Source organism: Musca autumnalis, unplaced genomic scaffold (assembly GCF_047663935.1).
Source record: "Musca autumnalis isolate F117 unplaced genomic scaffold, ASM4766393v1 scaffold_1, whole genome shotgun sequence".
NCBI classification, from domain to species: domain Eukaryota; kingdom Metazoa; phylum Arthropoda; class Insecta; order Diptera; family Muscidae; genus Musca; species Musca autumnalis.
In genome coordinates, this window is record NW_027411644.1 from 155551599 (window position 1) to 155577871 (window position 26273).

The following is a 26273-nucleotide window of genomic DNA, read 5'->3' on the forward strand; positions in this document are numbered from 1 at the left end:
TCTAGATTTACTACACGGAAAACCCTTGATATGTCGTTCATTTTATCCAATGGACATTTCATTTCATGAACTTCCAATCCGCACTATATTGAACTTGTAATTATTTTTTTGAATACAGAATCAACCTAAAGTCGCAAGACCTTTATATTCATTACAAAATTCCGCGACCCTTTGTTATTTGATAATGAAATGACATACCATATAGAAGTAATTCAGTTTTACTGGAAGTTACTCTCACAAAAAGTATTCAAAATTAAATATTTCTTAGACAACTGGTTAATACAGTACATTTTCAGAACAGGGCCTTCAGTTAAATTTTCTAAAAAGAAAAATTATATTGGAGAAAAAACGTAATAATTTCTTAAAGTAGCTCAAACAATGTATCGGACCAAACAATTTTGAAGGGACCCGTGCCCTCAGGCCCCCCTACATACGTCCCTGATACTATACATAGTTATTTTTAACCCTGTATGTAGTACGTACATTAGGGTTATGACTTTTTTACAACCTCATATCCCTGTATCATAGCGTGCTGAGTTTTGCCATAAGATTACATAAAATCATAATTATAAGGTGATTCGGTGAAAAAACCTTGTGCGTGATCATTTTCACAATGATTTTAAAATTTGAATTTATCAAAATTATGGACAATTTTTGAAGTCACTGTAAGCAGATATACAATTGAAAATAAACTTTAGAGTCACATGAGATAATTAAACTTACATAACATTTATTTCTCACTAATTTTCTTCAATTCTGAGAATCGTAAAAATGTACCGGCCGTACCGCTATATGAGGGCTGTAGGAAAAAATGGACCCATATTCATGTATTGTCATCCAAATCTAAAAAGTGTGCAAACTTTCAGTTCGATTAGTCAACTGCAACTGCGTTAAAAATGAGTTACTGGATTTGAACTAAATCGGCTCGTACCGCTATATAATGGACCCATATTGGATTTGGTTTCAAAGTTTCAGTTCGATTGGTCAACTGCAACTGTGTGGAAAATGAGTTACCAGATTTGAAATGCAAATTAAATAAAACACCGTTAAAACACTGTAAAATGGACCAATCTTGGTTTTATTTTCATATTCATGTATTGTCATCCAAATCTGGAAAGTGTGCAAAGTTTTAGTCCGATTGGTCAACTGCAACTGTGTCAAAAATGAGTTACAGATTTGAAATGCAATTTAAATAAAACACCGTAAAAACACTGTAAAAATGTACCAATATTGCATTTTATTTGGTTTATATTGAATAGCCGATTAAAAGTCATCTTTTTAAACTTGCAAATTTTTGCTGGACATATTTTCCCGTCACAGAACTGCCAAAACACCTCTTTTAACACGCTTTCTTTTACCGAACAATTTTTTTATCGAACAGCATTCAGTAAGATTGTTTGGGTTATCGTACAGACCTATACCTAATCCTACACGTTATAGAACTTACTTACTTAGCTGGCCCATTACAAAACATTTTTTTCATAAGCCGAATTAATAAAAGATCTCCATTCCTCTCTGTTTGTTGTTTTATTTTCCCAATCTGGGATATCGGGTTTTCTGATTTCGTATTTTAATTGTTCGCTCCATTAAAGCCTTGGCCTTCCAGTTCTGCGTGCGGCCCGTATTTATACGCATTTTTGGCGGGTTCATCACCACTCATTCTTGTAACACAGCCTAGGAAACGCAATCGTTGAATCTCGATACGTTCAACTATACCGATGTCGTTTTATAGTTGATACAGCTGCGAACGTAGTCGATATTCACCGTCAACAAAGATTGGACCGTAGATCTTTCGAAAAATTGTATCTCTAAAATACACCAAGCACTGTCTTATCTGCTTGTACAAGTGCCGATGCTTCGGAACCATACATTAGCACGGGTATTATCAGTGTTTTCTTAAGTGTTACTTCTGTTTGACGGAATGTTTGTTTTAATCTGCTTACTTAAGCCAAAGTAATATCTTTTGGCCACTACAATTCTTCTTCGTATTTCACAACTGATATTGTTTGTTGAGTTTATGGCGGTGTCGAGGTAGACGAAGTCTTTGACTACCTCAAAATTATAAGACCCAACTTTCACAGTTGGTGCGAGAGTCCCACTTTAGCAAATTCTCCTTCAACTTTCTTAACGGTATGAGTTACTTCCCTTACTGATCATCCCATAATGTCTATATCATCAGCAAAAGGAAATAACATATGGCTATTGGTGTATATTGTGCCATTTCTTTTATAATGTCTGAAACCTCGTTTGGTACTAAACTCTTCAGAGAGGTTCTTTCCTATTTTAACTGAGGACCGGGTATCAGTTAGAGTCATCTTACGAAGCCAAATGAGCTTTGAGCAGATACCAAATTCAGGCATGGCTGGTAATACCTTTGAGCGTAGCGGACTCCCAAAGACTGCTTTATAATCGAAAAAATGGTAAATATCTGGTCAATGGTGGTCTTACTAGGTCTTAAGCCGCATTGGTATGGACCAATTATTTCGTTCGCCCTAGGCTTTTGTCGTTCGCAAAATATCCTTGACACTATTTTGTAGGCATTATGTCCCAGTATTTAGAGCTTACAGTCTTTTCTCCATTCTTGTGGACGGGACACAGGATGCTTACGCGTTCTCCCTGCCAGATGGTTGGTGCAAACTAGCTGATGCATACACCTTATCGGCATGTCGCCTCCGGTTTTGAACAGTTCTGCTGGTAGGCCATCGGCTCCTGTTGCCTTATTATTCTTCAGCCGGTTTATTGTTGTCTTTACCGAATCTTGGCCGGGCGCTAAACATTCAATACCATCTTCTGGGATTGGATCTGTGGTATCTTTATCGTCTTCGTTAGTATTGGATACCAACAGTTTGGAAAAATGCTCTTTCCATATCCCGACCACACTATCTGCATCAGTTACCAGGAAGGTAATTTCCTGGTTTCTATAGGAGGATGTCCCTGTATCAAAGCCATCAGTTTGATGTTTCACTTTTTGGTAGAATTTTCACAGGTCATTCTGAAGGAAAAGATTTTTCTCCTCTCTCCATTTTTCCCGATACCGCTCTCATACGCTACGCGTTGCTATTGATTGTAAAATAGCCTTATAAAAATTCGGCATTATAACCTCCACCAAAATATGGAGGGTATAATTAAATTTGTCACTCCGTTTGTAACACATCGAACTATTCATCGGAGACCGTATAAAGTATATATATTCTTGATCAGGGTAAAATTCTAAGCCGATATAACCACATCCGTCTGTCCGTCCGTCTGTTGAAATCAAGTGAAAATACAGCTCGCAACTTTTAAGATAGAGCTTTGTAATTTCGTATAGAAGTTTCTATTACTCCTAGGATGTTTGGTATTGCAAATGGGCTATACCGATCCACGTTTTGATATAGCCCCCATAGAACGGTGCAACCCGATTTTCGGAGTTTTGAAGGTTTTAGTCTCATTATCACACCGAAATGGCTGTAATTTGGTACTTAGTCTTCGTTGGGGGTATAACACTTTTCCCCAGAAACTTTTCGGTACAGGTACACGCCTTCATATAACCCGCATAGAACGGTACCTACCGATTTTCGGTATTTTGAAGGTTGTGGCCGAAATGGCTGAAATTTGGTATTTAGTCTTGTTGGAGGTAAAAGCCTTTCGAACTGAAATTAATCGGTATAGGTCCACGTTTTGATATAGCTCCCATACAACGGTACCTCCCAATTTTCGTAATTCTGAAGGTCGTGACGTCAATATCCCAGCGAAAGACTGAAATTTGTTATTTAGTCTTTCATGGGGTTATAAAATATTCCAGAAGAGAATTATCAGTATAGGTCCGCGGGTTCCTACATCCCCCATAGAAGCGTACCTCTTGATTTTCGGCATTTTACAGGTTTTACCGAGATATCGGAAATTTGGTATTTAGTCTTCTCTGAGTTTTAAAACTTTCCGTCAGAAATTTGTAGGTATATATCGACGTTTTGATAAAGCCCCCATTGAACGGTACCTCCTGAATTGCGGTATTTTGAAGGTTAGCCACATTGTTTTACCGCACTTGCTGAAATTTTGTATTTAGTCTTTTTCATAAACAAACGGAAATTAATTGTTTCATTATACCCTCAGCATTTATGCTAACGAGGGTATATACACTTTCATACGGGCAAAATGTGCCTCATCGAAATAATGGTTTTAGACCCCAAGTATGTTTGGACAAAATGTGTTTTAGACAATTTGGAGTCGATTGAGCAATGTCCGTCCGTCTGTCTGTCTGGCTGGCTGGGACGCACGATAACTCTCGAATGGACGAACCGATTCGGTTGAAATTTTGGCTCTCGTAATATTTTGCCCAAACTTAGTTTAAGTTCGAAGATGGGCTATATCGGTCCACTCCTTCCGGTACCTCCCCCACAAAAGTTCGAAAATGTTCGGAAAATTTGTGCACACGATAACTCTTGAAGGGAGTATCCATTTGGTCCATACTTTGCACATCATGAAATTTCTACCAGACTTGTATTTTGCCCAAACTTAGTTTAAGTTCGAAGATGGGCTATATCGGTCCACTCCTTTCGGTACCTCCCCCACAAAAGTTCGAAAATGTTCGGAAAATTTGTGCACACGATAACTCTTGAAGGGAGTAACCATACTTTGCACATCATGAAATTTCTACCAGACTTAGATAAGGTTCCAATATGGACTCAATCGGCCCACTCCTTCGGGTACCTCCCACACAAAATTTCGGATAAGTTCAGTTTAGGACCTGCTCTCGAATAGCTTAGATTTTTGTTGCAGCAACTTGTATCACTTCCCCCCATACGACGGTACAAGTTTCATCACGAGCAAGTCCATACGTCCTGAGAAAATGACCGGAAAGGTGCAAAAAGCCCCTATGACACCGTGTGTAGTGTTTGGAGCGCAAGATAACTCTCGAACGGATCTGTCGATTCGGTCCAAAAATTGGCCTTCGTAATATTTTATCAAAACATAGTTTAAATTCAAAGATGGGCTATATCGGTTCACTCCTTCAGGCACCTCCCCCACAAAACTTCAAAAATGTTCGGAAAAATTTTGCGCACGATAAATCTTGAAGGGAGTGACCGATGTTATCCATACTTTGCACATCCTAATATATCTACCAGATAAAGATGAGGTTCGAATATGGACTATATTTGTCTACTCCTTCTGGTACCTCTCACACAAAATTTCGGATAAGTTCACTTTAAGACCTGCTCTCGAATCACTTTGATTTTTGTTGAAGCGATTTGCATTTGCTGCCTCCATTACGACGGTAAACGTTTTTTCAGGGGCAAGTCCATATCTCTTGGGAAAACAGGCCGCAAGGCCGAAAGGCGTTCGGAGAGCACAATAACTCTCAAACTGTTCAACCGATTTGGTCTAACATTTGGTCTTCGTCATATTATATCCAAACTTAGTTTCGTGGGCAATACCGGTCCACAACTTTCGGTACTTCTCCCCAATAATTAAAAAACGTCACTAAAATCTAGGTCGATATCACTTGAATGGGGCAACCAATTTGGTCCAAACTTTGGATCTCCTAATATTTTATCAAAATTTAGTTTAACTTCTAAAATGGTCCATATCGGTCCTACCTAAGGGTACCTGCCCTACAAAAGTTCAACATTTGTGTCTTAGTGCAGTTAATTCCTAATCCAAATTTTTGTCGGCAAGTTCAAATGTCCAAAAAGGGCCACAAAATTCTGGAGAGACCTTAAATACATACATTGGATCTGACCAGAGGTGAAATTTTGGCTTCACATTGACTGAGGGTATATATCTGTCGGCAAAGCCGACTGACACTTTTTTACTTGTTTTACTTCAATACAACTCGTGGTGGAGGGTATAACAAGTTCGGCCTTGCTTAAATTAACGCCGTTTTTACTTTGGTAGCAACACGACACTCATGAGTTACTTGTAAAGGTCTCTCGTATCCAAGTATGGATGTTGCGGCTGTTTGCATGAAGTGGGCAATATTTTGCCATTATGCTGATATGTTATCGGGACGAGGAGTGCTTTGATTATGCAGTTGAGTGGAATATGGTGTGACTATCTGTTGTGATTGCAGCATACCGATGTCCAACTTCTGTGTATTGTCTGTTCTAACTTTATTTGCTACGTTTAATCTGGTACGTGCCTTTGCTGCAACAATGTGGTGATCCGACTCTGTGTTTGCTCCTCAGAACAACCGCACATCCAACACGTTCGATGAATGTTTTCCATCTATTACACCGTGATCAATTTGTATTTTTATTCATTGTTGTCTTATTAGGACGAAGGTCATTATTTATGAAGGTTTTTTAATTAATTTGATTTCTTGTTCCTTTATCTGGAGACAGCCAGGTGCCCTTATGATATCGAGATGCTTACATCTGGTACTGCTAACTACCATGTTTTTTGCAGCTGCAAAGTCTATCAGTCTCATACCATTCTCTGATGTTTCACCGTGGAGTCTGAATTTCCCGACTGTTGAGCCAAAGATATTTTCCTTTCCAATTTTGGCATTAAAATCGCCTACAATAATTTTAATGTCATGTACACGTTAAAGCCGGTCAGGACCGTTCCTTGGTATCTTTCATCCCCACGTCACCTTTATAATATTAGTTAGTCAATATTCCATTGTGGATACAAAAGCAAAATATAACATCAGATTTCATAACACTCTGTTGCTTTTCAGATTAAAAAAATGCAGTTACATCCCTAATGTACGAACATTTTAAGTTTTACGAGTAAAATTCCCAATTAATAGATTAAAACGTTTAAAATGAATTATTGGTGATCTAAATTAATAGGTATCAAATCACCATAACCACACAATTATAATGCGGTCACACAATACGTCATTTCAAGATTCAAGTGGATTTGAATGTCTATTGCATACGAAACTGGAATACAAATTATCGTGTTCACTCAAAGTCTAAATCATTGATAATCTGCTTCATCAAAATAAATTCTACATTAGAGTTTTAAAACTGCACCAGAATAGATCATTGAATTTCGAGTTTGAGTTTTTAATTAATTTTTTTTAAATTGTTCCTATGGATTCCAGACTAATACCGTCATTTTGCTTTTTGGTTATATTTGGACATGGTGCCGTTGTGAATGGAGCTAGCATACTCACTGAAAAACGTAAGAACGACAAAAAATGGAATTGAAAAAGACGTTTTAAATTTTTTTAACTAATTTTCTCAATAGCTTCCTTTTTGAAAACATGTGCAACAACTGATCCAAGCTTTAGCAGTTGTTTGACGAATAATTTTCAAGGATTATTTCAACAATGGAAAAGTGGTAAGTAGTAGAATGGTTAATTGGACAAAGCGGACAGTTGGGGGTCCTTAAAATGGAGGTAGCAGAACATGTGTTAATTTTTGCTGAACGCAGCATTGATTTGTATTTACCTATACTTTCTTCTCTTCTAGGTATTCCCGGTTTAAAGTCAGTCGGAACATTGGAACCAGTGCACGTAAAGAAAATTAAATTTCATCACAAACAACCTCCTGTAGATTTGCATATCCTTCTGCAAAAGGTAGAAATCAATGGGCTGGGAGATGTAAAAGGAAAGCAAACTAGGTGAGAAATATTTCCTTATATTTTTAAACAAAAAGTAACATTAAGCAATTATTATTTTCAGTTTCAATCCGAAAACATTAACTGCAACGGTAGTTTTAGTTGTACCAAAATTAAAACTGCATTCCGATTATGCTGTGAAAGGAAATACGCGAAGTTTCACTCTAGATGGGAGCGGAAAATTAGATTTGAGTGCGGGTAAATAATATAAAATTTCAAAGTGTGTGCTCATTCCGCATAAATATTTTTTTTGGTTTTAGATAACCTAGTGATACATTTGAAACTACAACTGAAATTGCGTCAAACCGATGGTTACACATTTGCCGATATCGATAAAGTAAATTTGGATATTACTGAAGTTGGAGATTTCCACATACATTTGGACAATCTCTTCAATGGTCAGAAGGAACTTGAAGACACAGTTAACAATTTTCTCAATAGTAACTGGCGTTCATTTTACGAAGCAGTTCGACCTGGTATTAGTGCTGCCATTGAGGCTGTTTTAAAAGAACGCCTCGCAAAGGTCTTCGCTTCCATACCAGCTAACTATTTTATAGCAAATATTAGTAGCCTCTAGAATAAGCATAGATATTACATTTATCGAAATGAGAATAAACAACAAATCAGCATTGAAGATTCCTAAATTTTAGAGAGACTTGGCATAATTTATTTGGGATGAGTTAGGCTAAATTTCAGAGTAGTTGTTATTTATTTCATATTAATAGCCTCTAGGGGGGTGATTATGTAAAGAATCTACATAAATATTATTTTTATAAACCAAAAAACAGCATTTCAGATTACGAAATTTTAGAGAGAGTTGGCATAATTTATTTGGGATGATGAATTCTATGGAGGGTATAGTAAGTTTGTTTTTCTACTAATCATTTGCGACCATATAAAGTAAATATATTATATGGGCGCCCCATATAACGTTACCTCCCGATTTTCGGTATTTTGAGGATTGTAGCTACATTTGGCGACCGAACTACCTGTAGTTGGACATTTGAGGTTCACAATGGTCACAAAACATCTCAACAAAAAACTGTCAATATAAGTCCATGTTTTGGTATAGCCCCCATGCTACAAATTTCGACCGAACTATTTGTAAAAAGACATTTGAGGTTCCCACTGGTCACACAACATCTTCACCAAAAACTGTCAACATAGGTCCATGTTTTTGTATAGTTTTTTGGGCTTTTGTCCACTCGTTGTGATCCAAGTATCTGCAATTCGACATTTGAGTTTCCCAGTGGTCACAAAACTTCTCCACCAAAAACATAGGTCCACACTTTAATTTAGCCCCATATAAGGTTCCCGACCGATTGAATCAATTTTTTTTATGATTTTTTTCCTTTTTTAGGTATAAGCGGTCACAGAATATCTCCTACTAAAATTGTGGACTGGAAAGAAAATAATTATTTCGTTTTACTTCAGAATATTTTATGGTGGAGGGTATAAAATGTTCGGCAGGGCCGAATAGCCTAAATAGTTAGGCTAAATTTCAGAGTAGTTGTTTTATTATTTAATTAAAATAGCATTTATTTATAAGATACTATTTACAAAAATTTAAGGCAAGGAAAAATAATGTTTCGGATCTGGCCACAGATTCTTATCAATAAAAACTTGTTAACCCAAGCGTCAACTGTTCGATTGAATAGACAAGTGTCCAAAGAAACACTCTCATTGAGAATTTCTTTTGACATTACCTAAACTCGAACAGCTGCACTTGTAAACTAAACAAATCTTTCCCACTGCTATGCGTTCGTTGAGTCACAACAAAAATCATTGAACCAAGGTGTTGGTATTGCCCAGCAAACATTCGGATCCGTTAGTTATTAAGTAACCCATTACAAAGTAATGGTAACAAGCTTCTTTTTGCATTACAAGTAATCTGAAAAGTAATGGGTTACTTCTTAAAAAATTTACAAGGCAAACCTACTTACTTTACTCCTCACTACGTAACGAGGACGGTGGTACAGTGTGTGTGTGTCCGACTATAAATCCTAGGGTTGTGTGTATAACGCTCACTGTCGGCACGCGAGTTTTTGTTAATTTTTGCACAAGTGCACTGCACATTTAAGTTCTTAAGCAAACCTTAATATTCGTGTGCGAGGCACAGTGTATAGTGTCTTTGGCTAGAAATCAGAGGGTTCGTGGTTTCAATTCGGGCAGACATCGAAAACAAGTAAGCAAAGTCTATAGTCGGACGGGGCCGACCATGTGATACCCTACACCAAAACCTCTAGAAATTAGCTATGTGCAACCGCCTTGCCTCCTTAATACCCGGTTTCGATGCCCAGGCCTGGCCACATAAAATTTTCAACGGTGGCAAAATACCCCTTTGTAATGTTGGCGATATTTCCTGAGTATTTCAGCAATGAAAAACTTCTCTACAAGTGGCAACTTAGGGCATGCCTTTCGGATTCGGCAATAAAAACTAAGTCACATATCAATGATCTAATATAAATCCATTGATATAAGAGAAGCCTCCCATGTCCCTACTGGTATGTTTGTGGAACAATTATATAAATAGTTCATTGTGGTTACATATTGTGCGCACCAGCCAGGTAGACACTAAGAGAGACAGATGAACGGACAGGGCTAAATCGACTCCAAATTGTCTGAAGCGAATTTCGTCCAAACATACTTGGGGTCTAAAACCATTATTTCGATGAGGCCGAGAGTATAAAATAGCTGGCGAAGCGACCAAATGCTGCAATATTTGTATGAAAAATCCAACTGGACAACTGAACTGAAAAATTCTCTGTCATGATAGATACAATTTGTAGCATGGGAGGAAATTGTGGTTCTCTACACTAAACCCATTATATATTAGGCAGTAGGCCTGTTATCTAGAAGACACATTATTGAAATTTGCATCAGGGGAAATGTCAGTAGTTATTTTTCGATATGTAAGCTACTTTGCCGGTATATGCCCTGCAGGAATTAAAATATGGACCAAAAATAAAATTTGTATATTTTTCATACAAAAGCAATGGTCCATGTCACCCGCTAAATAATATCAGATCATCATGCAAAATTATAGGCATTTCTTCAACCTAAACTCTTACCTCCAGCAAAATTTCGCGACTATTGAGCTGTAATTGCGACCTCTAGCGTGTTTATGATAACACTACAAACAAAAAACTGGATATATTAGGCTGTAACTCTGTTATCTTATCATGTACACTAACACAATTGGCATCAATAGAACGGTCTAGCGTTCCTCTTCCAAGCATAGCTTACATGCCCGGAATGTCTCTTCCAGGAAAAAAGATATAAGCTGTATATTAAAATTTTTCACAATTTTCACACAAAAGTTGTGGTACATTTAACCATCTAAATATTATCTGATCGCCATCTCAAATTGCAAGCTTCTTCTTTGTCATATACTCTTACTTTATGTAAAATTTCGAGGTGATTGGACTATTATTGCGACCTACAGAGCAGCTACAAAATCGGATAAAAATTATGTTTTTGGTCCATTTCACCCGCTAATATTTCACGATCATCACCAATTAAAATAGCGATCTATTCTGATGTGAAACCGACCTCCATACCAAATTTCGTGACGATCGGTCCATAATTGCGGCTTGGAGTTTGATTACAATTTATAATGGACAGACGGACGGACGGACGGACGGACACACATCTCAAAATCGCTTTATCTCGCCGAGATATAAAGATTGGTATACCACATTGGGGGTCTCCGACGAATATTTCGCGGTGTTACATGAATTTTTACCAAAACAAACTTATAATACCCTTTCCACATAGTGGAGTAGGGTATAATAAAAGTAAGAAGTGTGATGAAATTAAAAACAAATTCTCTACATCAACTGTTCTAAAAATAGAATTTGTTCACCTTACTTTCCAACTTCTAGTGGCCACAGAATAACTAGTTATTCTAGTGGTCATAAAATAGCTAGAAACTGACTGCGACAAGCCCTTATACAAATAATGGGGAAGAAAGGGGGTTTGTGAGTAGTTACGGCTGCCAAAAATCCCTTATAAAACCCATGATTTTGTTTTTTTTTTGGGAAGACTTTTTTTGCTGGGTGGTTATCTAATTTACCCCCTGTTTTTGTAAAAAAATTTTTTCTTCTCACACGAATTGTCAAATTTTGTAGATCGATTTATATGAGGAATTCTTTACTAAATATGGAACGCGTCTACGAAAAATTAGGTCTGTATGTCATCTGGGGGCAGAGCTATGGATGTCTAAATTATTACGAATATAGACGAACGAACAAAAATTAGTTACAAAAACTGGGGGTTAATTTTTACAGAACGATACAAAAATGTATAATAGGTGTATCTTTTTACGTGATAATTTGTAATTCTTATTACGAAATGTTACTAAATTCTGTCTTTTTTCACAAAAGTTCAGTAAAAGAGAGCGAAATGAGAGAAAAATTTTGACAGTTGTTTGCTGAGAACTTGGTAAAGGCAGCTACATGGCACAATTACCCAGGTGGTGGCATCGTAAAATTTTGAATATGTTATGTCAAAACTTTCTTTATGTTGTTGGGAAAATTACAACATAATTAATTTTTTATAAAGGGATTTGACTTTTCATATTCGATCAGCTGGTGTGATACCACTACCTGGTAGTTCTGCCATGGGCAGCTAGAAGAATTTTTCCCAGCAACATTTAGCAAGTTTTTAAGTTAATTGTCACCTGATCAACGTTTGTTTAATTTTTAGGTAAAAATATGACAAATACCATTTAACAACATCTCTATTTATTTTTATAAACTATCATTAATTTATTTTTATTTTACTTTAAAACTGAAGAACTTGTTCACTGCTTTCGGATTTAGGTTTTCTTTCATACATTGGCGCCAATGTTTTTGTTTTGGTAATTTGCTAAAGTTTACTAAATGCTGTCTTTTTACTTATTTCTCTATTTGCGCGTGAGAGAGTAAAATTTTTCTTACTTTCTGAAAAGAAGTTACTGAGAAAATCTTAATGAAAAAGTAACAAGTAAAAAAGCATTAAGTTCGGCCGGGCCGAACTTTTCATACCCTCCACCATAAAATATTCATTCCTGTCCCCAACTTTAAGTGAGTACGTTAAAATGTCAGATAATGTACATAAAATGCTTCATTCGGGAGGCCCTTTTTTATGGTGCCTATATCTAACTGTTGACAATTTTTGGTCGGCTAGAAATTGGGAGGTACTGTTATATAGGGGTTATAATAAAACATGGGCCTATGTTGACAGTTTTTGATGGGAGCCTTTAATGTAAAATAATTCCTAATTCGGTTAAAAAATTTAGCTAGAATCCTCAAAATATCGAAAATCGGTACATAACGTGGGAACATCAAATGCCATTAACAGCTAGTTCGGAGGTATCTGGGCTATACGAAAATATGAACTTAAATGAACAATTTTTGTTGCAGAATTTTTGTTGACTTTTAAATTTCAAATTACAGAAAGTTCGTCCAAAAAATAAAGCTAAGGTACGGAAAATCGGAAGGTTTGTTTTGGGGCTATACAAAAACATGGACCTACGTTCGGTTAAACATTTTAAGTAAAATCCTCAAAGTGCCAAAAATCGGGAAGTATCGTTATATTGGGGCTATGTTGAAAATTGTTGATGCAGATGTGTGGTGACCACTACAACCTTCAAATGTCAAATTACAGTTAGTTCTTTTAAAAACTGTAGCTAAAATTGCCAAATTACTGAAAATTGGGAGGTACCGTTACATGGGAGCTATATCCGAACATGGACCTATGTTGACAATTTTTGATGGAGAGGTGTTGACCACTAAGAACTTCAAATGTCAAATTACTGCTAGTTCGGTTTAATATTGTAGCTAAAATCATCAAATTACTGAAAATCGGGAGGTACCGTTATATGGGGGCTTTCTTGACAATTTTTGGTGGAGAGGTGTGGTGACCACTAAGAATTTCAAATGTCAAATGTTCATATTACAGATAATTCGGTTAAAACTTGTTGGTAAAATTCTCAAAATACCTGAAATCGGGCGGTAACGTTATATGGGGGCTATTCCAAAACATGGACCTATGTCCACTAGTTACATAAGTTTATTGACATTTAAGAACCCTAAATGTCAATTGATAGCTAAATCGGTCTGAAAATGTAGATAAAAACGTCAAAATACCGTAAATCGGGGGTACCGTTATATGGAGGCTATACCAAAACGTGGACCTAGGTCCACAGCTTTTGTTATATAAGTTTAGTTACACTTAAGAACCCAAAATGTCAAATTATAGCTATATCGGTCTGAAAATGTAGCTAAAAACGTCAAAATACCGTAAATCGGGGGGTACCTTTATATGGGGGCTATACCAAAACGTGGACCCATGTCCACAACTTTTGTTATATAAGTTTATTGATACTTAAGAACCCTAAATGTCAAATTATAGCTAAATCGGTCTGAAAATGTATCTAAAATCGTCAAAATACCGTAAATCGGGGGGTGCCGTTATATGGGGGCTATACCAAAACGTGGACCTATGTCCACAACTTTTGTTATATAAGTTTATTGACATCTAAGAACCCTAAATGTCAAATTATAGCTACATCGGTCTAAAAATGTAGCTAAAAACGTCAAAATACCGTAAATCAGTGGGCTACCGTTATATGGGGGCTATACCAAAACGTGGACCTATGTCTACAAATTTTGTTATATAAGTTTATTGACACTTAAGAACACTAAATGTCAAATTATAGCTAAATCGGTTTGAAAATGTAGCTACAAACGTCAAAATACCGCAAATCGGGGGTACCGTTATATGGGGGCTATACCAAAACGTGGACCTATGTCCACAAGTTTTGTTAAATAAGTTTAATGACACTTAAGAACCCTAAATGTCAAAATATAGCTAAGTCGGTCTGAAAATGTAGCTAAAACCGTCAAAATACCGTAAATCGGGGGGTACCGTTATATGGGGGCTATACCAAAACGTGGACCTATGTCCACAACTTTTGTTATATAAGTTTATTGACATTTTGGAACCCTAAATGTCAAATTATAGCTACATCGGGCTGAAAATGTAGCTAAAAACGTCAAAATACCGCAAATCGGGGGGTACCGTTATATGGGGGCTATACCAAAACGTGGACCTATGTCCACAACTTCTAATATATAAGTTTATTAACACTTAAGAACCCTAAATGTCAAATTATAGCTACATCGGTCTGATAATGCAGCTAAAAACGTCAAAATATCGTATATCGGGGGTACCGTTATATGGGGGCTATACCAAAACGTGGACCTATGTCCACAACTTTTGTTATATAAGTTTATTGATACTTAAGAACCCTAAATGTCAAATTATAGCTAAATCGGTCTAAAAATGTAGCTAAAAACGTCAAAATACCGCAAATCGGGGGGTACCGTTATATGGGGGCTATACCAAAACGGGGACCTATGTCCACAAGTTTTGTTATATATGTTTATTGACACTTAAGAACCCTAAATGTCAAATTATAGCCAAATCGGTCTGAAAATGTAGCTAAAAACGTCAAAATATCGTAAATCGGGGGGTACCGTTATATGGGGGCTATACCAAAACGTGGACCGATATAGCCCATCATCGAACTTGACCTGCCTGCAAACAAAAGACGCATTTTCCCAAAATTTCAGCGTCCTATCTCCATTTTTGTGGGTGCTAGAGTGATTACCACAGACGGACGGACGGACGGACGGACGTGCTCAGATCGACTTAGAATTTTACCCTGATCAAGAATATATATACTTTATAGGGTCGCAAATGAGTATTTCAATGCGTTACAAACGGAAAAACAAACTTAATATACCCTCCATACTATGGTGGAGGGTATAAAAAGACACAAATGGTTTTAAAATTAACCAAGTTTTAAAAATGCAATAAAAAATACGCAACTATATAAATATTTACACTCAAACCAAAACTTTGTGGCACTATGAAAATCATTTTTTTAGTTACCAACTAAAAACGCTAAAATTAAAATCAATCAACGATTTTTTTTAAATTTAGCTACAAATTAAAATAAAATATCTGTGGTCCAAAAGTCAGGAAATTTAATTTCCACAGTGAAACGTCTGGCAATGGAATGAGGCTGATACACTTCGGAGTGGCATACAACATGGATTTAAGCATGTTGGCGTTCACAAGGGCATCAGACTGTCTCCAGTCCAAAACAAAAAATCAAATTGATCACATTGTGATAAATAGAAGACATGCAAGATCGTCATGTTATATACCGTGAGATAAGGCATCGTTGGGCATTTCTTCCACCAACTAACATTTGATATTACATGAACACCTGGCCGCAAAAATGGATTTTTCTCGTTATATCCAGAAAAATTGGGCAATCGCTCAAAAAGAGGCTCATGTTAATTGGTGCAAAGAACTTGTGAATAAAAACTCTCGTTGTGCTTCAAACGACGTTTATATGATCGTCACAGACGACGAATCTTGGAAATATGCTTAGGAGACCCAAAACAAAATAGGAATCGACAGTTTAGGGCCCATTCTTACATCCTTTCTGTAGTTAAATTTTGGCCGGTATCGGACAGATAACCCGTTTTTTGTTCTTACATGTTTCCTTTAATAATAAGTGTCAGACAAATTAAAAGGAACTTTGTGTTCCTTTTAAAATTTAAAGTGTGCCCAAGAGTATGCTGCACCAAAAGCAAGACAAAATTGTCATCAAATTCAAATCAACCAATCAGATTTGAGTATATTTTATGTATACAGACTTTTTTGCTTGATATTGCCATATTTTTACAAAATTTAACATTTATATTAAATGGAAGATGTAATAACAAATCCCTGGTAATGCGAAATTTATTCTTTAATTTTCTTAAAGTAAGGTATAACTAAAATGGACTTTAAAGACAAGATGTGAGAATGGGCCTAGGTCTTTGAAGGCGAGCCAAATCCAACGAAAGCTGTTCCTGTAAGAAGCACTTCGAAGCAAATGGTCGCCTGTTTCTTCTGCAACACTGAACGTGTGGCGACTATACGGATTCAGAAATGTAGCACGGTTAATTCTGAGTGGTACACTACAATTTGTTTGCCAGAAGTCTCCTGAAAAATTCTAAAAACGAACAAGATAAAACGAATCATTCTACGTCATGACAATGCGAGCTCTCACACATCGATACAAACCAGCGTCTCTTTGACCGGACAAAACGTGTAACTGATGGTAATCAGCCGTACATCCCTGACAGGGGATCCAATCACTTTATTTGATTCCAGCATATCAAGAAAAAAGGCGTGATCAATGATTTTCGTAGCCAGAAGATGCTGTAAAAGCGTTCAAAAACCATGTTTTGGAAGTTTCTAAATCGGAGTGGAGCAGGGATTCAATAATTGCTTTGAGCGCATGAAAAAGCATATAAATCATGCTGGAGACTACATAAGAAAACAATAAAACTTTTTATGGTAAATATTCGCGTTTTAGTTGCTGGGCCAGATAGTTTTCGTTCAGCCTTCGTATTAGCACAGTGGCAAATTATTGCCCACTCCACGCAAACAGCCGTAAAATCCATACCTGAATACCAGAGACCTCCAGCAAGGAACTCATGGTATCATCAGGAGTGTTGTGCTGTTACGTACGGTATAAAGGGATACTTTTTTTAGAATCAGTAGCAACTAGTAGCAAACGAGAGATGAGCAGAGAGGTGGAACGCAGGAGCCAGAATGAAGTCTGAAAACTATACCAAAGAGTGAAACATCAAACTGATGGCTTTGGTACAGGCACATTCTCTTATGGAGAACAGCAGGGTAATTTGGTAACTGATACAGATAGTGTGCTCAGGATGTGGAAAGAACATTTTCCAATCTGTAGGTATCCAATGCTAGCGAAGACGACGAAGATAACACAGAAGATAACATGAAGATAATCCCAGAAGATGGTCTTGAATGTGTATACCGCCCGACCAAGATGAGATAAAGACAGCCATATACCGGCTGAAGAATAAGGCAGCAGGAGCCGATGGCTTACCAGCCGAGCTGTTCAAATCCGGAGGCGACACGCAGAGAAGGAAGAAAGCGTACACCTAGAGAAAAAACCACACCATACGTGGTCAAACTGACCACATTCGTTGTCGATAGCGTATCAACACCGCTAGTGGTCGAATTAAGCACGCCGTTGTCAATTTGACAACGAGATGTTGCCAACGTTTTCAAGAATTGACAACAGCCGTGGTCAAAAAAATTAAACACGCCTGTGCACTTGTTGACACCATACGATGTTGATTTTGAATCGATTTTTTCCTTTGTGTACCCGACGATTGCAAGGTGATCATCCTGTGCCCCGTCCACATGCCAAATTTCTAACGTATTATAGACAATGAAAGGTCACAGCCTTCAAAAGGTCTTATTTCCCCAGTATTAAAGCCATAGTTTGACCAATTTTAGCGTTTATAATTTTAAATATCTATAGCTCATTCCAACAGTAACAGTAACCTTCAAAATCTGCAGTTGTACTCAAGTTATTAAAGAATGTGCTATTCCAGTGAAACACTTTTAAAAAAAAAATATTTATAACGGAAGTTTTGTAGAAGCCACACTTTTTCTTTAAAGCAGAGCTCCGGTTCATCGCGAGTGAAAATTTGGGGGGAGGTGGTAATTTTTTTGGGTGCAATATTTTTTGGTGTTTGTTTCGAAGTCGAGAAGAGTTTCACTCGCGAGTAGAATTCGAGCGAGTATTCGGAGCTCTGCTTTAAAGATACTTCATAAGAGTACAAAACAAGTTATATAAACATATCCTAGGATATTCCATGGTATAACAATCTAGAAGGTAGGTCAGGTTCGAACAAATTGTGAAAGACAAGGCCTGGGTGTATTTGCTTATTCTGTCAAAATTACCGTAACAAAATATGCGTATGCAAAATATGCAAACGCGAAAAATGAATGGGAGGCCAAGTTTTCTTTACAGAGTCGGCTTCTGTATATGTTCAAAAATTTGTTTCATCACAATGTTGATGAATTTCAGTTCAATAAATTTTGTAATAACAATTTTCATTTCGACTGAATTTTAATATTAGGTGTGTCTTTTTACGTGATAATTAGTAATAATTATTACTAATGTTGCAGATTTTGACAGTTGTATAAAGGAAAAGTTGCTGAAAAAAATGTTGCTGAAACATTTTTTTCGGCAACTTTTCCTTTATGCAGCTGTCAAAATTTGCAACATTAGTAATAATTATTACAAATTATCACGTAAAAAGACACAGCTATTGGTGTGTCTTTTTACTTACTAAATGTTGCTGAAACAAATTTTTCAGCAACTTTTCCTTTATACTATTGTCAAAATTTGAAACATTTGTAATAATTGGTGTGTCTTTTTACTTACTAAATGTTGCTGAAACATTTTTTTCAGCAACTTTTCCTTTATACAACTGTCAAAATCTGCAACATTAGTAATAATTATTACAAATTATCGAGTACGCAGACAGGCATAATTATTACAAATTACACTGTGCAACAAGGTTTCTGTGCGGTGGAAAATTCCTTTTGGAGCTGAAAGCCCTTAGTGAGTATATTAAGAACCCAAAAGGAAATTTTCCCCATAGGTCAAGTTTCTGAGATATCGCGCGATGAATTGTTTGAATTTTCGCCTATGATGCTTGAGAAAATAGCTTTATATCTCTGTTTGCCGTTATTGTAGCTTCGTTTTGAGATTACATGTCTTCAGTCAAATCGAATGGCGAATCTTTTTGTAGAACATTTCATTCTTCTAACTCAATTTCTTTCATGTCCTTTTCGTCCTTTCTTTCTTGAACCGTAGTAAAAGTACCACAAGATGAGATTTTACAGCATCCAAATATTCCACAAAAATGTTGCTCAGAGAATTTTAGGTACGGTTCTCATTGACAACTAATCGATATTGTCACGGTTTCATTGTCTTTTTTGACATTTACCCGGTTTTTGTTCAGAAAAAACCTATGTTTTGTTTTTCTGTATATTCGTTATTTGTTATGTATTGGTAGGTAGACATACCCATTGGTTATCGCTTATATTGACATCTGGGATGTATCTGAAATATTTACCATATATAGCTCCCGATATGCTGAACACGTTAATGAAAAATTTTCTTGGTTATCTAATATTTTGAACCGGATATAGCGATATAAAACCCGGATTTTGTATCGATTTTAAGTAACCGATTATGGTAAATATTTCAGATACATCCCAGATGTCAATATAAGCGATAACCAATGGGTATGTCTACCTACCAATACATAACAACCCAGCAAAATTTGAAGGAAGGGGTTCCATACGATGACGTGATTTCATGGCATCTTTTGCATTTGTTCGAACGAAGTCGTGAAAGATCCGATATTTTCATCAGCATTTGAACACCCAATAGAGATGAATTTTGTGTTTTTATTTATACACATTTTTCTAAATATATAACACTAGCAAATGCCCGCTACTTCGTATGCGGAAAGGGAACAAAATATATATAAACAATATTTATTTTATTTTTATTTTTTATTCAACGAAAGTTTATTACAATTCATTATATGAAGCCCCAGCGCCACATGGACATTTTTGGGGCAAATTGACTAATTTTTTTAAACAATTCCAAAGTTTTATTAAAGTGATTTATAAATAAAAATAAAAGCGTTTACAAAAGTGCATTTAGTCTACATTAGAAGCATATCGACGTTATTCATTAGATATAATTTCAAACTGTTTTTATAAGTGGAGATTGTGGCAACATTTTTTATGTTTTGAGGAAGACGATTATATTCATAGCAATCGGCATATTCAATACACTGCTTGGTAGTTTCTATTCGGCACCGCTTTACGTGTAGATATTTAATACGGGAATTGTGAATACTGGAGATTCTGTTGTACTAATTCCAGTTCTACCCCTTTAAAAATCACAAATTGTACAAAATTCTATACCATATAGCAAATACCAAAAGGTAAAAATTTTTTACCATTTAGCACTTTTCGTATCTCTATCCGTTCAGCTTAATCCAAATTATAGCCAATGTAGTCCCATTTAGCACTTTTCCATAAGTACGAATTTTCAAAACTACCTCAACCCTACACTGCAACAGTAATCTGTTCACGCAAATACACATTGTAACGAATTTAGTACCATTTAGTACTGCTTCGTGCACATTAGTGCGATTTTCCAAAGCTACCTGTTTAAGTTAGAATTGATTATTTGATTTAAATTGGCCCTATGAATTGCATAGGCATATTCGTTGAAATCTCTTCATTCCCATTTATTACATCCCTGTAATAGTATGAGAGATTTCAACGAATATTCACTTGACAACCGCCCTCTTGAAGCATCTATGCAGATGTCAACACAATAAATAAAAATAAACGAAGATCGATCGACAGCTTGAATCGCAAGCAACAACTCCCGCGCTTTATTGTAAGCATTGTACATATCGTTGTACTTAATTCTTAAAGGTAATATTGTTTACCATTAAATAAACACCGGCAGTTGAGCCAAACCATTTACTAAAACTATTGTGTTTTATTTTCTTATTCTATTTTCATTATATTGACGGCCAAACGTACGCATTGGGCGTACTGGCTCCATTGGGGAGCCTCGATACACTTGTTCCCCCCAAGTCCCTATAGTGCGGACTAAACATTTGGTCCTTCGAGCCGGATTGGAATTGGAATCAAACATCCTATTGAAATACAGTCCACTACCCCCTTGGATCTCACTATTTTATTGGTACGTATAGTGCAAAGTGAGCATCAAAATAAATAAAAACAAGTGTTCGTATGTTTGTGCGGTCGTTTTACAACGTCATAGATTCCCTTTTTTTTGTTAATCGGTCAAAGTCCAAATCGTGGACAGACATACGGGAATAATAAAATCAAAACAAAAATAATAAATATATTCTTTTGAATATTTCACATTATTTTTCGCTTATTTACTTCCAAATTATCATTAACCTGTTTTATATTGTTGTTGCAAAAGGTGTTGAAAATATTCCCAAAAATATTTCTAATTTGCATTGATTTCGTTTCGCTTTAGCAGTGTAAATATACAAACATATTTTCATAAAAACATCGGTTACATATTTACACTGCACGGCCTATTCGTGGTCCCTTCTGTGCTGATACACACACGCTTGTATAGCTACATACTCCAGCATCGTCGCTCTGTCGTACCGTCTAGTCGGTCAGTAAGTGGCTTGCATGCAAATATATACACACACGCATGTACGCATAAATATTGCATTTTTGGACATTCCTCTTTCTGTCGTGTCCGTTTTTATTGCACAGTAACCCGCCGGTGTATTATTACACAGTACTCGGTCAGTAAATTAGTACTGTGACACACTTTATTATATTTTATGGTAAATATAATAAATCGGTGTCAGGGAACATTTTAATAATATTTTTGGACATTTTGGAATTGCGTGCACCCTACAATAGGTCAGTTAGATCTTTTCTTGTGTAGGGCGTTATTTAAAAATATTTATTGCGATTTGTAATATTTTGGAATTTCAATATAGTTTGAAATTTTTGTTGCATTATTGGACACAAATACACTACATTCGGTGGTTATTTGTATAAATTTGATATTGCATGCACCCTACAACCGGTCAATTGGACTTTTTCTTGTGTAGAGTGTATTTTAGAAATTATTTGTGCTAATTTTGTAATTATTTTTCTGGAATTTTGATATCGTTCGAATTTCCCCTTGCATTTTTGGACAAATATTCACTACGTTCGGTAGTTATTTCGTGTCATTTTGGTCGATAGTTGGATATTATTTGTTGGTTTTTACACATATTTTAGCGAATTCTATATTTTTGTTGGAATTTTGATATAGTTTGATTTTCCAGTTGCATTTTTTAGAAACAAATACGCTACATTCGGTAGTTATTTGTATCATTTTGGTGGATAAATATCTGTGCTAAATATTTTTGGACAATCTATATCGCATATCGCCTTATTTGGTTTTTTTGTAAATTTATTTTACAACTTTTGGTATTAAACTATTGGTTTAAAATTATTATTGTAAATAGGTTGTTGTTGTCAATTGCTTTTTTGGTTGATTTTCGTTACAATAATTTGGTGCAATTTGTGGGATTTTGAATATTGTTTCAGATTTCCGATTTTAAATCAGCACGCTACAATTGGTAGTTTGAGAATTTATCCTTTTGTGGAAAGTAATATATTTAATAGACCTTCATTTTTGCTGTTAAATTTCATTCACCATTTTGTTGGTTTAGATTGTCGTTTTTTACTAATATGGCTTTCACCCCTCCACATTTATTAATTCGTGCTTCCAAGTCGATCGTGACATTCGCTGAGCACTTCGGTACATTAAAGGAAGATGAACTTGACTTTTATGGTCTCGAAGTTTATTGCGAAGAAATTGAGAAATTGTGGAAGAACTTTCAGGGAACTTTTCAAAAATGCCTCTCTCGTATAGAAAATCCTGAGAAACTTCATTCCATTTATGAGGAGTCGCATCAAAAATATGTAAATTGTTCGTCAATAATAAATAGATTGTTATCAAAATTTCGTAGTTCTGCTAAATTGTCCCCGAACACATTGGAAAATAGTTCGGTAGATTCCTTAACGGAGCATCCCGGTGATATTTCTTCGAAAAGCCTGTCGTGTGATGCTAATGTTAAAGACCTGAGTTTGTCGACCCACATTTCTTGTGATGTGGGTACACAGGCGTCTAGCTCTACAATATTGAGTATTGGGAATCCTAGAGTAGGCACAAACTTCGTTGCTGATCTCCCAAATATTGATAGCATTCGTAATATTGCGTTACCTCCTTGCGATATTGAAGTTTTCGATGGAAACATTCTAAATTGGCCCACTTTTAGAGATTTGTTTAGTGCGGTTTACGTAAATAACTCCCAGTTGACAGATATTGAACGCTTGTGTCATCTGGTGAGTAAAACTAGCGGTGAGGCTCGAGAAATCGTCTCGAAGTTTCCTTTAACTCATCGGAGTTTCGATCTTGCGTGGAATGCATTGAATTCCACTTACGATAATCCACGATTGCTGGTACACAGCCAATTAAAATCGTTGTTTTCGCTACCTGCGTTGGATAACGAAACTAGTTCGGGACTAAAGTCAATACAACGTGGGATCACTAGTTGTCTTTCTGCAATGGCAATTTATGATGTACCAACGGATAATTGGGATCCGATCGTGGTCTTCATTTGTTTACAAAAATTGCCTAAGATCACACACGCTTTATGGGAGCAAAGTGTGACAAATAAGTCTCGTCTTTCAACTTGGAAAGAATTAGATGCATTCTTGACAGAGAGAATTCGAACTCTTCTGTGTTTGCATGAAATGAGAAGTGTTGGCACTTTGTATAATTCGACTTGTAAAGTGTCTCCTAAATATTGTACTTCCTCTCCTCACACTTCTCCCAGTCCCAAAAACTATTCGACACCTCTTCGTTCGTCTCCTAATACTTGTTGCGTTCTTTGTACAGAGCAACAACACAAATTAAATGTTTGCCAGCGGTTCGTAAATTGTACGCCGTTGGAAAGATTTAAATTAGTCAAAAAGCATCGTTTGTGTGTGAATTGCCTTCAGAAGGGACACGAAGTCAAAAATTGTGCTAGTCGTTGTTGTCGAAAGTGCAACCAGAGACATAACACTCTGTTGCACAGAGATCGCTCTATGGTGAGCAGTCCGAGTCAAATTGTGACTCCCAGAAGTTCGAAGTTGTCCGCTTCAGCTTCCACTTTTCGGCCTAGAACTCTAAATGGTAGTTGTACTCCTTCCTCAGCTTTTAGCATTCCTTCGACATCGGTAGATAATGAAGTTCGACAATCCTTCCACGTCAGGCAGAAAAGAAAAGTTCTATTGGGAACAGCACTGGTGAATATCGTTCACCAAGGTGTTTCTTTTCCTGCTAGGGCGTTGATCGACCCCGCTTCTGAGTCGTCTCTCGTTTCGGAACGACTTCAGAAGGATCTGGGAGTCCAGGTCCACTCCAATAAGTCGTCAATATCTGGAGTAAATAATACTGTCGCAGCTACATGTCTTAAAAGTTGTACATTGAAACTTCGTAGTCGTGGTGACAGGTCGTCTATTTATGAAACTTCGGCGTTAGTTGTAGATTCGATATCGGGAAATCTTCCCACATTTTCGGTCACTTCGGACCTTAAGACGGATATGTCGAATATAGTTTTGGCAGATCCTCAATTCGATAAATCTCGACCAGTAGATATTTTGATAGGAGCAGACTTGTACCCGAAAATAATTAAAAATCATTCTCTTCGACTTTCGTCTGGTTCGCTGCTCGCTCAAAATACATCGTTTGGGTGGATCATTACTGGCCCTGTCACATAATTTGTCGTTTTCGTAAATCGTACGGAAAAAAAGTTGTAAAGCGGCCTCAAACAAACATAACGAACGTTAGCTCACGTTGCACTATCGTTCGCAGGGTCCCTAATGGCCCTTTCGTTAGCCAGGTCTATAGTGATCTGCACAACAGCTGGGTCCCTAATGGCCCAGTCACTTGAATGGTCCCTCATGGCCATATTTACCGCGGGGTCCCTAATGGCCCGGGGTCCCTAATGGCCCGATCGTTTAGTTTGTAAGCTTATCGCATGGTCCCTAATGGCCATATTTACCGCGGGGTCCCTAATGGCCCGGGTCCCTAATGGCCCATCGTTTAGTATGTAAGATTGTTTTTGAAAAAATGAAACAAAAAACAAACAAAAAATTGGAAAAAAAAGTAAAAGGTTATGCTCACGCCTTCACTATACCAATACTGAATACTTACATATATACATTGCACTTATATCGATTTTGTTAAAACATTTGGATGTTTCAAGGGAGGCGGCAAATGTTTAAGTTAGAATTGATTATTTGATTTAAATTGGCCCTGTGAATTGCATAGGCATATTCGTTGAAATCTCTTCATTCCCATTTATTACATCCCTGTAATAGTATGAGAGATTTCAACGAATATTCACTTGACAACCGCCCTCTTGAAGCATCTATGCAGATGTCAACACAATAAATAAAAATAAACGAAGATCGATCGACCGCTTGAATCGCAAGCAACAACTCCCGCGCTTTATTGTAAGCATTGTACATATCGTTGTACTTAATTCTTAAAGGTAATATTGTTTACCATTAAATAAACACCGGCAGTTGAGCCAAACCATTTACTAAAACTATTGTGTTTTATTTTCTTATTCTATTTTCATTATATTGACGGCCAAACGTACGCATTGGGCGTACTGGCTCCATTGGGGAGCCTCGATACACTTGTTCCCCCCAAGTCCCTATAGTGCGGACTAAACACTACCTCCATGGTGGAATAAGAAGGTGTTACATCAAATCATACAAAACGTCAAATTGGCTCACAATAATGCATTACTGTGAATTGCTTGTTTACATTTTGTATGCGATTTTATTCACAATAATGCTTTTTGACAACTGGTATGAAGATCGGGTGTTTTTGCCGCTGTACCTGTATTATTGTGCCATGGCTACCTCCATATCTCAATTCCATATTCCACCAGTAATATTGATTCCAAATTTCAGGATTCCAGTTCTTCAAATCCAAATCGTACTATACTCACTACCATTTAGGACTTTTCGACCTTTGGTACATCTTTCTTACTCTTCATCATACACTTTTAATTTTAATTTCTAAAAACCTTTCTTTGTTACTCTCTATCAGTGACGCTCATTCCAAATTTCAGGATTCCAACTCTATTCATTCACCCAAACCCAAATTGTACTAAATTTAGTACCATTTATTACTTTTCGTA

The 26273-nt window shown here is 36.6% G+C and overlaps 1 protein-coding gene across 1 annotated transcript; it reads left to right on the forward strand.

Moving 5' to 3' along the window:
* The first annotated feature begins 6845 nt into the window (after positions 1–6845).
* LOC141388610 (circadian clock-controlled protein daywake-like) lies at positions 6846–8192 on the forward strand. Its single transcript, XM_073958615.1, has 5 exons — positions 6846–7110; positions 7177–7269; positions 7401–7551; positions 7613–7746; positions 7809–8192. Exons 1-5 carry the CDS (start codon positions 7020–7022, stop codon positions 8123–8125), a joined length of 786 nt encoding a protein of 261 aa, XP_073814716.1. The 5' UTR covers positions 6846–7019; the 3' UTR covers positions 8126–8192.
* The last annotated feature ends 18081 nt before the right edge of the window (positions 8193–26273 follow it).

What these genes read in the sequence shown, in the direction of transcription:
- LOC141388610 (XM_073958615.1), top strand. Translation starts at nt 7,020, where the DNA reads ATGGATTCCAGACTAATACCGTCATTTTGCTTTTTGGTTATATTTGGA. An exon ending in TAGCATACTCACTGAAAAAC is followed by an intron (nt 7,111 to 7,176) that starts GTAAGAACGACA and finishes TTTTCTCAATAG; the next exon opens with CTTCCTTTTTGAAAACATGT. An exon ending in ATTTCAACAATGGAAAAGTG is followed by an intron (nt 7,270 to 7,400) that starts GTAAGTAGTAGA and finishes CTTCTCTTCTAG; the next exon opens with GTATTCCCGGTTTAAAGTCA.